Raw genomic sequence first — 15854 nt, 5'->3', positions numbered from 1 at the left:
GAGGTGTACTCCATGAGGAGGTGTCCTCCAGGAGGAGGTGTACTCCATGAGGAGGTGTACTCCATGAGGAGGTGTCCTCCAGGAGGAGGTGTACTCACTCAGGTACTCGGGGACGTTCCTCAGGTGGGGCTTCACCACGGCCGGGTGGAGGTCTTTGTCGTGACGGAGCAGCTGAAGGTCTCGAGGGTTGTCATCGAAATACGTCTGAGGAGACAGGGTGACAACATGCACCTCCTCCTGCACCTCCTTCTGCTCTTCCTCCTCCTCCACCTCCTCACCTTGAGCTTCTCTGAGTTGAGCAGCTCCAGTTTGATCTCCTTCAGTCTGGCCTCCTTCACAGCCTGCTTCGTCACGGAGCGCATGGCGTCCTGCAGGCAGAGCGTATGACATCATCATCATCACCTCCACCCTCGTCTTCCTCGTCGTACTCACCCTGCAGCGGTACCTGAAGCCTTCGATCTCCTCCATCTTGAACTCGTAGGGTTTCAGGCCGGTGCCGGTGTTGTCTGGAAGAACCAACGTCTCACATGAAGACAACAAACAAACAAGACGGCTTCCTCCTCGAGCTGCTGGTGCCTTGCTCAAAGGTCACAGGGGTCGACAGGGGAGTGCTTCTAGAGGCTTCATGACAATACAAGATATATTTAATAAAAGGACAATTTGTGCATTTAAACTGTGACAAAATCAAACTAAATAAAGACGGATAGACAATTATATTATATATATATATAAATATAGTATTATATATATAATATATATAAATAATATTTTATATATAAATAAATAATATATTATATACTCCATTGAGGTACCAAAGTGAAAAATAAATAAAATAAAATACATAAATAAAATAAATGAAATAAATAAAATTAAAGCTGCAAGCAGCGTCGAACGGGTCCTCGCTCACCCGCGCCGGTCGGGGGAGCCGGCGGGACGCCAGCCCGCCGGGCCGAGGACGCGGGCGCGCCGGTCGGACTCGACTCGGGCCGCGACTTGTAACGAGCGCGACAAGTTTGGGGCGGATTCGACAAAGTCCAGTTTCGCCACTAGGTGGCGCTTTAACTACGTGAACATATTCATGCATCATGTGTCCCTATAAACAAAAACTCACGAAATCCGTGATTTAAAAGCCTCGTCCAGCTGTTTACTGACGTTAGTTATGTTAGAGTAGAGAGAGGGAGAGAGAGGAGAGAGAGAGAGTTCTTATTCCATTCTAAATAACGGGCTAGTCTAGGATTTGCGTGGCCAGACTGAAAAAAAATCATAATGCCTCTCTGGTATTGTTCAGAGGGCCGGGCCAAATGTGGAGGCGGGCCTTAGTTTGAGGACCACTGCTCTTGGCTGTCTATCAATATAGCTCATTTTGAAAATGACGTAAGAGGGCAATACGGATCCGTATCAGACCAGCGAGGAGGGCAGTAGAGAGAGAGAGAAGAGAGAAAAAGAGAGGCGAGAGAGAAGAGAGAGAAAAAGAGAGTTCTTATTCCATTCTAAATAACGGGCTAGTCAAACAAATTTGGGGCGGACTGAAGGAAGTCCAGTTGAGCCACTAGGTCGCGCTTTAACTACGTGAACATATTCATGGGTCGTGTGTCCCTACGTGAAGTATATATCACATCATGTAAATTCAATGTAAAAAAAAAAAGTGATGAAAAAAAGCTGCCTTGTCTTGGAATCGAACACGCATCTCCAGGTGACCAGACCAACACTTAACATGGTGAGCTATGAGCCAGCTGGTTTGCAGGCAGCCGTAGGAGCTCACATTATTTTGGGCAGAAAAATTTGGTTATTTTACTTCTCAAAATGTGCTTGTTTCTTCGTGTGAATGTGTTCAGGCCTTGACTGGCATCACATATGATTTTTTGGGGAAGTATTGGTTGAGTTTAAGCAATAGTTTTTAATATAAAGAAATCACAGAAAGTACAAAATTATTGGCAGTAAAAAAACGTAAATTTCCTACCGACGAAAAGTCCGGTTTTTTTCACAGTGTTCATTAGTCAAGTCTTGAGATTCTATAAAACTGATTTTTAGCCGATTCTGTTGGCGTTTTGTGGGAGAAATAATCTAAGGGGAAAAAGTGGAAAAGGGCCAAATCAAGCATTAAACGCCAAAAACGGCCAACTTTGGTGAATTATTGTAGCGCCCCCTTCGGTTCAAATTGCACGAAATTTGCTGTGAATGTTTCAGGCTCCCTTCTGCACATATCCTGACAGTCTGTTATTTTTTTTCCCCAATAGTGTTGAAGTTATGAGCATTACAAAACAGGACACGCCCCTAAAATGTTCGTTCGGCCATAGATGCTTACCACAATAATACATTTGAAAACAGATGATAGATCTTAGATGATATAGCTTCCATGATCATTATCTCCAATAGGTTTGGTATGAATTGGACCCCGTATGTCAGAGCAAACGCCTCTGGTGTGTTTTTCACACAAAAAAATATGGCGGAAAATTTAAGTAGGCGGCGCTTAGGGTCCTGAGAGGCTTTTTTGTAGAGCAGGTCCAAGTGGACTTGGGAAAAATAAAAGCTAGTCATTTGACCATACTGGGTGAGGGGCGTCGCCGGTGCAACTTCCAGGTGGCGCTAGAGAGCAATTTTTGAAAGCCGAATTTCGAGGTCGGTGTCATCCGTCTATTTTCACCAAGCCTGACAAGCTTGCCAAATTTGGTGAGTTTTGGGATATGATACATACCCCCAATATGCCCCCAATGTTCAAAAATAAAAATCCAGAATAATAATAATAAGAATCCTAACAATTTCAATAGGGTCCTCTCGGACAGACTTCGTCTGTCGCTCGGGCCCTAATTAAAGCTGCAAGCAGCGATGAACGGGTCCTCTTCCTGCTTCGCACGTCGGGGGTGCTGGCCGGACGCCGGCCCCCTCGGCCGAGAGCGCATGCACGGCGTTCGGGCGTTTGACCGTTTGTCACGCGACACTGATTTTACTTTGCTAGTCGGTGGCGCTTTGACTGAGTGAAAAAAGGCTTGTTGATATCCTCAGGCCTTGAATTCTACGAAGCGTGAGAAGTTTGGAGCAGATTTGAGCGAGTCCAGGGTTGCCAGCAGGGGGCGCTGTGACAATTTGAACATATACATGCATCATGTGTATCCATGTGAAGTCTAGACCTTGTCATGTAAATTACATGTGAATGTGATTCAACGTGTCGCTACGAGCTCCACAGGGAAGCATCATCAAGGTCTTAGGTCTATTCTGGTATATTTTGAGAGGGATCTGAATAATCTGCGAGGAGCAGTGTACAAAAGTAAAAAACATGTAACTTCCTAGTGCCACTAGTTGGCGCTACGATCAGAATCAAAAATTAGCATATGGATGTCTTCAGGGACAGTATGTCATGAGGTATGAGAAATATGGAGCAGATTACATAATGTATAGTCGAGTTACAACAACGTCAATTTTCATGGCGAATGGCGTTTATTTGCCGGTCCGGCAAACGCACATAGTTTAATATTTTAAAAATCTTTCAAAGATTTTTCAAGACAAAGGTCTCAAGACAATACTGGCCAAGTTTGGAATGAATCGGGTTTAAGCTCTAGGAGGAGTTAACTGTTTTACAACCCCTAAAAACATGAAAGAAAGGCCAAAAAGGCATATTTTGAGGGATTGATTGTAGCGCCCCCTAATGTTCAAATATTATGAAAAAATTAAGATAGGTTAAGGGTGTCCTTGTGGACATGGGCTACCAATTTGGTGAAGATAGTCAAAGTGATTTGGAAGTTAGGTGTCTTTACATATTAGGCCACACCCCTTGGATGTTCATTGGTCCATATCTTCTGAAAACAATGACATATCAACAATCTTTCAAAGATTTTTGATGGCATTGAACCAATAATGAACCACAACAAGTTTTGTATGATTCGGACCAAGCGTTTAGGAGGAGTTAAACAAAAAGTGTTTACACTAAATTCAAAATGGCGGAAAATCTAAGTTGCCGTAGCTTATGGTCATAATAATATTTTTTGTAGAGCACATCCAACCGGACATGTATGCTGAATTACGAGTCAATTCGTCATTGGAGGCAAATAACTTGGACTTTTGAACGAAAATTCATTCTAGGGGGCGCTATCGAGCCATATTGTCAATCCGAAGCATTCAAATCATATCAGGTAACTACATATTTGACTCTAAATGTGTGTGCCAAGTTTAGTCACGTTTCGAGCATATTACATTGTTTATTTGTTCACGGCGAAGGATCAAAGTTTTCTGATGCTACGACTCGCCACACTTCAATGTGTCATTACGACCTTCACAGGGAAGCATTATCAAGTTCTTACATCTATTCTGGTATATTTTGAGAGGGATCTGAATAATCTGTGAGGAGCAGTGTATAAAAGTAGAAAACATGTAACTTCCTGTTGCCATTAGGTGGCGCTAAGACCATAGTTAAAAATTAGCATATGGATGTGTTAAGGCTCAGTATGTCATGATATATGAGAAATATGGAGCAGATTACATAATGTATGGGCGAGTTACATCAACTTGGATTTTTATGGCGAATGGTGTTTTTTGATGTTCGACCCACCGCACAAAGTTTAATATTTTTTAAATCTTTCAAAGATCTTTCACGGCAAAGGTCTCAAGATCATACTGGGCAAGTTTGGAATGAATCGGGTGTAAGCTCTAGGAGGAGTTAACAGTTTAACAACTGCCCAAAACATGAAAAAAGGCTAAAAATGCAGATATTGAGGGATTTATTGCAGCGCCCCCTAATGTTCAAATATTCTGGGAAAAATAAAGTAGTTTCAGGGATACGATAAGCACATAGACTAGCAATTTGGTGAGGATAGGCCAAATAGTGTAGAAGTTGTGTGACTTCAAATATCAGGCCACACCCCTTGAATGTTCATTGGTCTATATTCTCTGAATGCAATATCAACAAGGTTTTCAGTAGTTATGATGACATTGAACCAATAATGGACCCCAGAAATTTTCGGATGAATCGGACAAAGCGTTTTGGAAAAAAGTGAAAAAAATATTGTTTTACAAAATTCAAAATGGCGGAAAATCTAAGTAGGCGCATTTGATGGCCACCATTAACTTATTTGTAGAGCAGGTCCAGGTGAACCTGTATACCAAATTTCAAGTCAATCGGTCATTGTTGAAAAAAAGTATTAGCTTTCTACCTCAAGGGAGCGCTAGAGACAGTTTTTTATAAACAAATACGAAAACTAAAAAATCATAAATTTTTCACGAGTTCTGATATGCGTGTGAAATTTCACTTGGGTGCGGTCTGAGGTGTGCGGCCAGTCGAGGTTTCCGTAGAAAGAAAAATAATAACTCTTAGAAAAACAATAGGTTCCTCTACGACGAAGTCTTTAGAAGACCCTAATTAAAGCTGCAAGCAGCGATGAACGGTCCTCTTTCCTGCTTCGCACGTCGGGGGTGCTGGCCGGACGCCGGCCCCCTCGGCCGAGAACGCATGCACGGCGTTCGGGCGTTTGACCGTTCGTCACGCGACACTGATTTTACTTTGCTAGTCGGTGGTGCTTTGACTGAGTGAAAAAAGGCTTGTTGATATTGTCGTGTATTTTGCATTACAGCTCTTAAAGATCCCAGAGGCCCACAAGGTGTCCATGGTATTGAATACCATTGCTTAGAGCTGGACCAGATGGTTTACATTAGGTAGCATGAGATCATCACCCAGGACCTCAAGTGGGAGCTGAACATCGGCTCCATCACCAAGAAGGCCCAGCAGAGGATGTTCTTCCTGAGGCAGCTGAGGAAATTCAACCTGCCAGGGAGAATGATGGTACAATTCTACACAGCCATCGTTGAGTCCATCATCTGCTCCTCCATCACCGTCTGGCACCCTGCAGCCACAGCCAAAGACAAGTGCAGCTGCAGAGCATCATCCGCTCGGCCGAGAGGGTTATCGGCTGCAATCTGCCTTCCCTCCAGGTCCTGTTCACTTCCAGGTCACTGAAGCAAGCCAGAAAGATTGTCGCTGACCCCTCCCACCCTGGACACTCCCTGTTCGAGTCCCTCCCCTCGGGGAGGAGGCTGCGGTCCATCATGACAAAGACCACCCGCCACACCAAAAGTTTTTTCCCGTCGGCAGTCGGGCTCATCAATGGAACCCGGGACTGACTGTCACCCCCAGGACTACCACCTCTTCTTCCACCTTCCTCTCTCCTCCTTCTTCCCGCTCCTTCCTCTTCCTCTTCCTCCCACTCCTCCTCCTCCTCCTTCTTCTTCCCTCCTCCACACGTCACTTTAACATGCACTTTAACTTGAGGCCTCCTCCACACACATGCCACTTTATTTGCATGCACTTTAACTTAAACACACGCCACGCGTAACATACACTTTTAACTAAAACACACCACTTGAAGCACACACCCAAACACTTTCACATTATTTGTTGTCTTTCTGTCGTGTTGATTGTTGTTTGTTTGTCATGTCCAAATGTTGCACCTTCCACCAAAAAAAATTCCTCGTTTGTGTAAACATTCCTGGCAATAAAACTGTTTCTGATTCTGATTCTGATAGTAGGGGGGGCTAGAAGCCCGCTCGAAACCATTGCCAGCCCATAGATTCGAACATGACGCCTCCTCTTTCCTCTGTCTATATAACCCGTGACAACATGATAAACCATTGAACTTTCTCATCCGGACCCTGAAAGTTTCCAGTCATTCTAGATGTCTGTCTTCGGCACGTAACTTGTAGAATAAACTTTGTGTTCTTATCAAGTACCGTGTCGCTCGAAACTTCTTCTCCATCATCTCAGACATGAAATAACCCACATATTTGGCATCACGATTATACAATAATATCCTCAGGCCGTGAATTCTACGAAGCATGAGAAGTTTGGAGCAGATTCGAGCGAGTCCAGTGCAGCCAGCAGGGGGCGCTGTGACAATTTGAACATATACATGCATCACGGGTATCCACGTAAAGTCTAGACCTTGTCATGTACATTACATGTGAATGTGATGCTTTTTAGGCTGATTTGCTTTGGCCACTCGGTGGCGCTATGACTAGAATATTTAATTAGCATATGGATGTCTTCAGGGTCATTACGAGGAATATGGAGCAGATTGGATAATGTATGGCCGAGTTACATTATCTTACATGTTAATGGCGAATGGCGTTTCTTTGCCGGTCCGGAGAACGCACAAACTTTAATATTTTTTTTAATCTTTCAAAGATTTTTGAAGACAAAGGTCTCAAGACTATACTGGCCTAGTTTGGAATGAATCGGGTTTAAGCTCTAGGAGGAGTTAACTGTTTAACAACCCCCCAAAACGTGAGCAAAAAATGCAAAAAAAAGTAATATATTGAGGGATTGATTGTAGCGCCCCCTAATGTTCAAATATTATTAAAAAATTAGGGTACTTTAAGGGATGTGATGTGAACATAGTCTAGTAATTTGGTGAGGATTGGCCAAATAATTTGAAAGTTAGGTGTGCTTAAATATCAGGCCACACCCTTTAAATGTTCATTGGTCTATATTCTCTGAACGCAATGAGATATCAACAAGATCTTCAGTAGTTATGATGACATTGAACCAATAATGGATCCCAGAAATTATCGGATGAATCGGACAAAGCGTTTTGGAAAAAAGTGAAAAAAATATTTTTTTACAAAGTTCAAAATGGCGGAAAATCTAAGTAGGCGCATTTGATTTTCACCATGAACTTATTTGTAGAGCAGGTCCAGGTGAACCTGTATCTCAAATTTCAAGTCAATCGGTCATTGTTGAAAAAAGTTATTCGCTTTCTACCTCAAGGGAGCGCTAGAGAAAAATGTCTATATGCAAAAATGCGAAACCTTGAAAGTATCGGGAGTTTCGCCAGGCCTGATATGCATCTCAAATTTGACAACTTTTGGAATATGATAAAGGCCTCAAAAGGGCAACATGCTTTTTAGGCTGATTTGCTTTGGCCAATCGGTGGCGCTATGACTAGAATTTTAAATTAGCATACGGATGTCTTCACGGTCAGTATGTGATGACATACGAGGAATATGGAGCAGATTGGATAATGTATGGCCGAGTTACATCATCTTACATGTTAATGGCGAATGGCGTTTCTTTGCCGGTGCGGAGAACGCACAAACTTTAATATTTTTAAAATCTTTCAAAGATTTTTGAAGACAAAGGTCTCAAGACTATACTGACTTAGTTTGGAATGAATCGGGTTTAAGCTCTAGGAGGAGTTAACTGTTTAACAACCCCCCAAAACGTGACAAAATAATGCAAAAAAAGACATATTGAGGGATTGATTGTAGCGCCCCCTAATGTTCAAATATTATGAAAAGGGCAACATTCCTTAGGGAAAATAATAATAATAACTCTTAGAAAAACAATAGGTTCCTCTACGACGAAGTCGTAGTAGAGGACCCTAATAAAATAAATAAATGTAGTAAATGTAGTTCACCTCCTGTGAGCGCCTCCTCCACCTCCTCCAGCAAACTGAGCTCTGTGTGAGCGATGAAGGACAGAGCGGTGCCGGGGTTGTCTGCTCTGGCCGTCCTACAAAACAAATGTTATAAATATACACACGTAAATACACACTAAATATTTTTTTGGGTAATTGACACACAAACCTCCCCACTCGGTGTATATACGACTCTGCGGTCAGCGGGAAGTCAAAGTTGACGACGTTGGCGACGTTCTGGAAGTCGACTCCTCTGGAGACGCCGAACTCTTTGTCCTTCGTCCTGAAAAACAGAATCGGCACTTCACCGTGTCCTCTAGTGTAGTACCTCACACAACCACACATCTCAACACGTACTGTCCCTTTAAACACAGTGAAGTCCAGCAAGACAACTCACTTTCCTCCTCCTCTCTCCGTGCTCTTCTTCTTCTTCCCTTTGCCGGCCTGCAGCGCAGCAGCCGGGTCGGCCAGACTCTCCTCGTCGGTGGCGATGATGTAATCATAGAATCCCTGATTGAACTGAGTGATGATGTGACACCTGAGAGGGGAAGACTTATTAACACCTGAACATCAGGTACACACGAGTCACTGCGAGGAGCCCCCGGTGGACTAAAGTGGTAGTGTTGGTTATGGCGCCCCCGGTGGACTAAAGTGGTAGTGTTGGTTCTGCTGCCCCCTGTGGACTAAAGTGGTCATGTTGGTTCTGCTGCCCCCCTGTGGGACTAAAGTGGTAGTGCTGGTTCTGGCGCCCCCTGTGGACTAAAGTGGTAGTGCTGGTTCTGGTGCCCCCTTTGGACTAAAGTGGTAGTGTTGGTTCTGTCGCCCCCTGTGGACTAAAGTGGTATGTTGGTTCTGGTGCCCCCTGTGGACTAAAGTGGTAGTGTTGGTTCTGGTGCCCCCTGTGGACTAAAGTGGTAGTGTTGGTTCTGCTGCCCCCTGTGGACTAAAGTGGTAGTGTTGGTTCTGGTGCCCCCTGTGGACTAAAGTGGTAGTGTTGGTTCTGGCGCCCCCTGTGGACTAAAGTGGTAGTGTTGGTTCTCTCACCTGGACTGGACGGGCAGCTCAGAGTTCAGGACGCAGGAGGGGATCCCGAACTGCTCCAGGAACAGTTTGAGCCGGTAGCTCCGGTCCACCGCGCCCACAAAGACCAGCGTCTTCCCCTGGACCAGACGCAGCTTCAGCAGCGTGTAGATCAGCAGGAACTTGTCCTCCTCGCTGCACTTGATGCTGTACTGCTGCAGCTGGCTGCTGTCCGGCAGCTGAGAGCCCTGGAGCTTCAGGATCACCTGAGAGGATGAGGACACAGGTGTGAGGACGGAACCGGAGACCACCACAGGGTTCACCATCTACAGGTTGGTTCTTAAAGAGACAGTACGGGGTTGTGCAGCAGCAGCTCCTTCAGGGCCTGAACGTCCTCGGTGAGCGTGGCCGACATCAGGAACGACTGGTAGATCTTCGGCAAATGACTGAGAAACAAAAACAGAGAAAGCTTCATTTGACTTGTGTTGATGCTGCATTCTCTCTCCTGACCACCAGGGGGCGACTCCTCTGGTTGCATAGAAGTCTATGCTTCATGTGTTAAAGCTGCATTCTCTCTCCTGACCACCAGGGGGCGACTCCTCTGGTTGTATAGAAGTCTATGCTTCATGTGTTAAAGCTGCATTCTCTCTCCTGACCACCAGGCGACTCCTCTGGTTGTATAGAAGTCTATGCTTCATGTGTTAAAGCTGCATTCTCTCTCCTGACCACCAGGGGGCGACTCCTCTGGTTGTATAGAAGTCTATGCTTCATGTGTTAAAGCTGCATTCTCTCTCCTGACCACCAGGGGGCGACTCCTCTGGTTGTATAGAAGTCTATGCTTCATGTGTTAAAGCTGCATTCTCTCCCCTGACCAGCAGGGGGGCCTGAACGTCGTCGTCTACTCACCACAACAGGCTCTTCAGGTCGTCCTCGAAGCCGAAGGAGAAGAGCAGGTCGGCCTCGTCCACCACCAGCATCTCCAGAGACGAGTGCAGCACCAGGTTCTGAGCGGCGAGGTGGGCGAGGATGCGGGACGGCGTCCCAACGACCACGTCGGGCTTCTCCATCAGGACGGGCCTGTTAAAACACAACATCAATATATATTTATACATCAAAATATATATATCTTAACACATTGATATATATATATATTTGTGTAATATATTTATAATATAAATATATGTAAATACATATATTTATATATATATATATCAATGTATAAAGATATATATACATATGAATAAATACATATTTATAATGTATATATATAATACAAGTATATATATAATACAAATATATATATATAATTATAATATATATACATATAAATAAATATATATACGTTTATATATATATACACATATATATAAATATATATGTGTATATATAAATATATAAAAATAAATATATATTTAAATAAATACAAATATATATATATATAGTTGACTGACCTCTGTGCAGACAGGTCTGCCTTCCCGGTGACGTCGGCCACCCGGACGTCTCTGGAGCAAAACGCCGTTAACTGTCGTATCATCATCTGGACCTGCTGGCCCAGTTCTTTGGTCGGAACCAGAACCAGAGCTCTGACATCCTGCTCACGGACGCTCTGAGGACAACAAACAAAGAGTGAGCGGGGGGAGGACGCAGACCCCCGCTGGTCTACAGGTGGCTTCTTGAGCCGCGCTCACCTGCTTGGAGGCCAGGATCCGCTGGATGATGGGGATGGCGTAGGCGGCCGTCTTCCCCGACCCGGTCCGAGCCCGGGCCAGCAGGTCCTTCCCCTCCAGGGCCAGAGGGACGGCCTTCTCCTGGATCAGGGTGGGATGGGACCAGCCCAGGTCCGCCACCGCCTGGACCACGACGAGGTATCAAAATACACACGAGATACACATGGAGGTACTCTACTACGATGTCTACGTATTATTATTTTAAAGAAGCACAGTAAATCTTACTTCCTCATAAATACTATGGAGTAAATATTACGTTAGTCACACTTATCCTAATAAAGTACAATTAATAAGTAGTATTTAGTTAAATACTGTATTTAAGAAAACTTGTTCATACGTGTTCTAGGACTTCCATGTTATGGTACTTTATGCTTCTACTGAACTACATCAGGTACATGTAGTACTTTAGACTGTACTACACTCAGAGGTACATGTAGTACTTTAGACTGTACTACACTCAGAGGTACATGTAGTACTTTAGACTGTACTACACTCAGAGGTACATGTAGTACTTTAGACTGTACTACACTCAGAGGTACATGTAGTACTTTAGACTGTACTACACTCAGAGGTACATGTAGTAATTTAGACTGTACTACACTCAGAGGAACATGTAGTACTTTAGACTGTACTACACTCAGAGGAACATGCAGTACTTTAGACTGTACTACACTCAGAGGAACATGTAGTACTTTAGACTGTAGTACACTCAGAGGAACATGTAGTACTTTATACTGTACTACACTCAGAGGAACATGTAGTACTTTAGACTGTACTACACTCAGAGGAACATGTAGTACTTTAGACTGTACTACACTCAGAGGAACATGTAGTACTTTAGACTGTACTACACTCAGAGGTACATGTAGTACTTTAGACTGTACTACACTCAGAGGTACATGTAGTACTTTAGACTGTACTACACTCAGAGGTACATGTAGTACTTTAGACTGTACTACACTCAGAGGAACATGTAGTACTTTAGACTGTACTACACTCAGAGGAACATGTAGTACTTTAGACTGTACTACACTCAGAGGAACATGTAGTACTTTACACTGTACTACCAGGGCTCCAGACTAACTTTTTTTACTAGGAGCACAGTGGCCCCTAACTTAAAATTTTAGTGGCGCAAGCAGAAAATTTAGGGGTGCACACAGGGTTTTTCCTGGGTCAAAATGGGTCTTCGGTGCTCCCCAAAAAAAATGTTTGCGCGCTGTGCGCGCACCGTCTATTCGTGCAGGTCGAGCTATTGAGTGAGTGATCAGCAGCTGGCCGCTCTGTCCATTCACGCACCTCACAGTTGTGTATTGATCAGACAAGAAGACACGCTTATCAACTCCAGTGTTTCCCCTACCATTATAACAGGGTGAAATCTCCACCCGCCACTCTGTAATTTTCGTCTACCCCCCCCCCCCCCCACCCATTGATTGAATGCATTCATAGAAAGCAGTTTCTTTTAGGAAACGGAATCAAAAATAAATATTACTATGCAGCACGTTCTCTTTTCAATACCATCTAGGGTTTGATGATGTTATGATTAGAGATGCACCGATCAGGTTTTTGGTGCCGATCACCGAAATCAGTATCTGCCGATCACCGATAATACCGATCACCGAGTCGATTGAAGGATTCTATTTATTGTGTAGCATTATTGCCTAGGACTATGAGGAAATACATATATAAAGCAACTCAAACATTAAAGAAATTACAGATTTCTTTAAACATTTAGGACTTTTACTTTGAAAAATGTCCTAATTGATACATTAAAATTGTTTGATTGCTATTGTAGGGGATTTCAGATATGTATGGAACACATCTGCATTATCCATTTCCTGGAACTCTTGGGGAAATCTATTTACAGGACTTTTTTTAACATACAAAAGTCTGACTTATTTTCATAAACTCTTCCTTGGTCCAGTAAAAATGTTTTAATGTTAGCATAATTTAAGCTAAATCTCAGAAATGATCTATAAAGATACATCAGTTCATTGTTTACTTTTATATGTTAGTGTATGATTTGTCGACATCTTATTTTGATAAACGGATGTTGTTTCACGTGGTTCTTTCCGCTAACTTTGCAAAACCGGATGTTGTCACTTAGATCCTTCCGCTAACTTTATCAAAATCCTCCCGCGCTCCCGATCGAATGTGTTTACCGTGAGCATCAGTCTCTAGGGGCAGACATGTGAGAGTCGGCTGAGTTGACCCAAAGATTCAACTCGGGGGACGGGGACGCCGCTCGGTGGTGAGGATCCCCTCGTGGACCTCTCACTCTGCGGCCCTCGCCCTCGTTGGGTCTCCGTTGCGGTGCGCCTCTTTTCACACATTAGCCCCCCCCCCCTCTCACACACAGGCCAGCCTTCTGCTTCGGTTTTCGTCTCCTTTCTTCTTCTTCTGGAGTTAATGTCGGTTAGCAAACCAGTCATTCAGGCATTACCGCTAACTATAGTGGGCTGAAGTGTAGAACAAGTTTGTCAGCAACAAAAATATTTCATAACAAAAAAAAGAAATCTGCTAATTTACTGGTCGCGCATGCGCGAGTTGATGAAAAATTTACTCGCACTGTCTAATTTTAGGCGCAAAATGCGACCATTTGGTCGCAGTCTGGAGCCCTGACTACACTCAGAGGAACATGTAGTACTTTAGACTGTACTACACTCAGAGGAACATGTAGTACTTTAGACTGTACTACACTCAGAGGAACATGTAGTACTTTAGACTGTACTACACTCAGAGGTACATGTAGTACTTTAGACTGTACTACACTCAGAGGAACATGTAGTACTTTAGACTGTAGTACACTCAGAGGTACATGTAGTACTTTAGACTGTAGTACATGCAGTACTTTAGACTGTACTACACTCAGAGGTACATGTAGTACTTTAGACTGTAGTACACTCAGAGGTACATGTAGTACTTTAGACTGTACTACACTCAGAGGTACATGTAGTACTTTATACTTTACTACACTCAGAGGAACATGTAGTACTTTAGACTGTACTACACTCAGAGGAACATGTAGTACTTTAGACTGTACTACACTCAGAGGAACATGTAGTACTTTAGACTGTACTACACTCAGAGGTACATGTAGTACTTTAGACTGTAGTACACTCAGAGGTACATGTAGTACTTTAGACTGTAGTACATGCAGTACTTTAGACTGTACTACACTCAGAGGTACATGTAGTACTTTAGACTGTAGTACACTCAGAGGTACATGTAGTACTTTAGACTGTACTACACTCAGAGGAACATGTAGTACTTTAGACTGTAGTACACTCAGAGGTACATGTAGTACTTTAGACTGTAGTACATGCAGTACTTTAGACTGTACTACACTCAGAGGTACATGTAGTACTTTAGACTGTAGTACACTCAGAGGTACATGTAGTACTTTAGACTGTACTACACTCAGAGGTACATGTAGTACTTTATACTTTACTACACCTCAGAGGAACATGTAGTACTTTATACTGTAGTACACTCAGAGGTACATTACATTACATGTCATTTAGCAGACGCTTTTATCCAAAGCGACTTACAATAAGTGCATTTCAACCTAGAGTACAAACTAAGAACAACAAGAATACAGGAAGTAACATTTCCTCAACATAGTCGAACTACAAAAGTACCATAAGTAAGTGCTATCTAAGTGCCACTGAAGTGCTAATCTGTGTTTTAATCCAGATATAGTCGGAAAAGGTGTGTTTTCAGTCTCCGACGGAAGATGTAGAGACTTTCTGCTGTCCTGATGTCAGTGGGGAGCTCGTTCCACCACTGAGGAGCCAGGACAGCAAACAGTCTGGATTTCAGTGATTAGCTCGAGGTGCAGGAGGCACAAGTCGATTGGCTGTTGCCGAGCCGAGCAGACGTGCCGGGGTGTACGGTGTGACCATATCCCGGATGTAGACGGGGCCCGATCCGTCTAGAGCACGGTACGCCAGGACCAGTGTTTTGAAGCGGATGCGAGCAGCCACCGGTAACCAGTGGAGAGAGCGGAGGAGCGGAGTGGTGTGGGTGAACTTCGGGAGGCTGAAGACCAGTCGAGCTGCTGCATTCTGGATGAGCTGCAGAGGTCGGATGGCCTTAGCAGGTAGACCAGCCAGGAGGGAGTTGCAGTAGTCAAGGCGTGAAATGACTAGAGCCTGGATCAGAACCTGCGCCGCCTTCTGAGTAAGAAGAGGACGTGTTCTCCTGATGTTGTGCAGCATGTACCTACAGGAACGCGCTGTCGCAGTGATGTTGGCCGTCAGGGAGAGTTGACTGTCGAGTGTCACCCCGAGGTTCCTGGCAGTCAGGGTAGGGGCCAACACAGAGCTGTTGAAGGTGGTAGTCAGGTCATGGGTGGGGGAGCCTTTCCCTGAAGGAATAGTAGCTCAGTCTTGTCAGGGTTGATCTTCAGATGGTGAGCAGACATCCACTGAGAGATGTCAGTCAGGTACATGTCATACTTTATACTGTACTACACTCAGAGGAACATGTAGTACTTTAGACTGTACTACACTCAGAGGAACATGTAGTACTTTAGACTGTACTACACTCAGAGGAACATGTAGTACTTTAGACTGTACTACACTCAGAGGTACATGTAGTACTTTAGACTGTACTACACTCAGAGGAACATGTAGTACTTTATACTGTACTACACTCAGAGGAACATGTCATACTTTATACTGTACTACACTCAGAGGAACATGTAGTA

The 15854-nt window shown here is 43.9% G+C and overlaps 1 protein-coding gene across 1 annotated transcript in view; it reads right to left on the bottom strand.

Moving 5' to 3' along the window:
* Positions 1 to 15854, bottom strand: part of ddx56 (DEAD (Asp-Glu-Ala-Asp) box helicase 56) — a 29229-nt gene that overhangs the window by 2410 nt on the left and 10965 nt on the right. The window contains exons 2-12 of the mRNA XM_056431829.1: positions 11108 to 11269; positions 10871 to 11025; positions 10326 to 10496; positions 9775 to 9865; positions 9444 to 9685; positions 8797 to 8937; positions 8569 to 8682; positions 8400 to 8494; positions 433 to 506; positions 279 to 368; positions 99 to 204 (exon numbers count right to left, since the gene is read on the bottom strand). Coding sequence (XP_056287804.1) covers positions 99 to 204; positions 279 to 368; positions 433 to 506; positions 8400 to 8494; positions 8569 to 8682; positions 8797 to 8937; positions 9444 to 9685; positions 9775 to 9865; positions 10326 to 10496; positions 10871 to 11025; positions 11108 to 11269 — 1441 coding nt within the window. The remainder of the gene's footprint in view (positions 1 to 98; positions 205 to 278; positions 369 to 432; positions 507 to 8399; positions 8495 to 8568; positions 8683 to 8796; positions 8938 to 9443; positions 9686 to 9774; positions 9866 to 10325; positions 10497 to 10870; positions 11026 to 11107; positions 11270 to 15854) is intronic.

Source organism: Pseudoliparis swirei, chromosome 15 (genome assembly GCF_029220125.1).
Source record: "Pseudoliparis swirei isolate HS2019 ecotype Mariana Trench chromosome 15, NWPU_hadal_v1, whole genome shotgun sequence".
Taxonomy (NCBI): domain Eukaryota; kingdom Metazoa; phylum Chordata; class Actinopteri; order Perciformes; family Liparidae; genus Pseudoliparis; species Pseudoliparis swirei.
Note: the sequence above shows the minus strand (reverse complement) of the source record. Positions and strands in the feature narration are given on the sequence as shown.